Source organism: Dipodomys ordii, unplaced genomic scaffold (genome assembly GCF_000151885.1).
Source record: "Dipodomys ordii isolate 6190 unplaced genomic scaffold, Dord_2.0 Scaffold23, whole genome shotgun sequence".
Lineage (NCBI taxonomy): Eukaryota > Metazoa > Chordata > Mammalia > Rodentia > Heteromyidae > Dipodomys > Dipodomys ordii.
Genome location: NW_012267239.1, coordinates 12,347,048 through 12,348,355, shown reverse-complemented (window position 1 = coordinate 12,348,355; position 1,308 = coordinate 12,347,048). Strand labels below are relative to the sequence as shown.

General features: G+C 61.7%; 1 protein-coding gene across 1 annotated transcript in view; it reads right to left on the bottom strand.

Annotated features, from left to right (window-relative positions):
• The window catches only part of Ryr3 (ryanodine receptor 3), a 273,574-nt gene that overhangs the window by 7,732 nt on the left and 264,534 nt on the right, over positions 1-1,308 (bottom strand). The window contains exon 98 of the mRNA XM_013014307.1: positions 495-629. Coding sequence (XP_012869761.1) covers positions 495-629 — 135 coding nt within the window. The remainder of the gene's footprint in view (positions 1-494; positions 630-1,308) is intronic.

Below are 1,308 nucleotides of genomic sequence, written 5' to 3'. Positions count from 1 at the left end.
GGCTGTGTGTCTCCCTGCTCTCTCTGGTGGACGTGCTCGGGGCTGTGTGTCTCTCTGCTCTCTCTGGTGGACGTGGTTGGGGCTGTGTGTCTCCCCGCTCTCTCAGGTGGACGTGCTCGGGGCTGTGTGTCTCTCTGCTCTCTCTGGTGGATGTGGTTGGGGCTGTGTGTCTCTCTGCTCTCTCTGGTGGACGTGGTTGGGGCTGTGTGTCTCCCGGCTCTCTCTGGTGGACGTGGTTGGGGCTGTGTCTCCCTGCTCTCTCTGGTGGACGTGCTCGGGGCTGTGTGTCTCTGCTCTCTCTGGTGGACATGGTCGGGCTGTGTGTCTCCCTGCTCTCTCTGGTGGACGTGGTTGGGGCTGTGTGTCTCCCGGCTCTCTCTGGTGGACGTGGTCGGGGCTGTGTCTCCCGGCTCTCTCTGGTGGACGTGGTTGGGGCTGTGTGTCTCCCGGCTCTCTCTGGTGGACGTGGTTGGGGCTGGCAGTGGCTGACTCACCGTCATCATGTCATCACACTTCATGTCGGGCTCATCATCATCCTCACTTTTGTTGTAGAACTTGCGGAAGAAGTTGAAAGCCACCACGGTGTAGAGATAAACCACCACAGCCAGGAGGCCCACTGTAAGAACCAACTGTGGAGCAGAGGTAAAGAAAGGGTGTGTGTTAACCTCCAACGGTTCACAGGGGTCTCCACACAGAGCAGGGGAAGGCGCAGGGGGGATGAGGGAGTCACTGCAGGTGAGGGAGGGAGGCTGCAGGCTGAACTTCCTCCTTCCTGCAGGTCATAGGCGGATCCCTAACCAGTACAGTACAGAGCCAGAGCTTTACAGGCTGTATTTCTCCTCTTTGGGGTGGGGAGATGGAACCCAGGGCCTCTGCATGCTGGGGAAAAGCACTCTGCCCGGAGCCACATGCCCAGCTCTGGGCTAGAGCCTTTTGGAGGGCTGGCAGCGTGTAGAGGCACCGCGGACAAACTCCATGCAGAGGCCTCTGGGCCCTGGATTACAGGCTCGGCATCTGCACGAGGCGCGCGGGGGTCTGTACATTGGCCTGCTGAGGCAGGCGGGTCAGCAGCACGAAGATGAGAAGGTGTTAGGCTGACTGCTGGGAAGAGCAGCGTCCGGGGCGAATCGCTACTCACACCCTGGCGGGCAGAGCTCATGGCAGTGGCTTAGGAAAGAAGAGCTAAGGGCTGAGGGCGGCCTCTGCCACCCAGCCGTGGCTGGGACCTGCGCGGGCGGCCTCGCCACGCCTCTGCTGTGCTGCCGGGGGCAGCCTCGCTGCAGACCTGCAGACCTGTGTGGGCGGCCT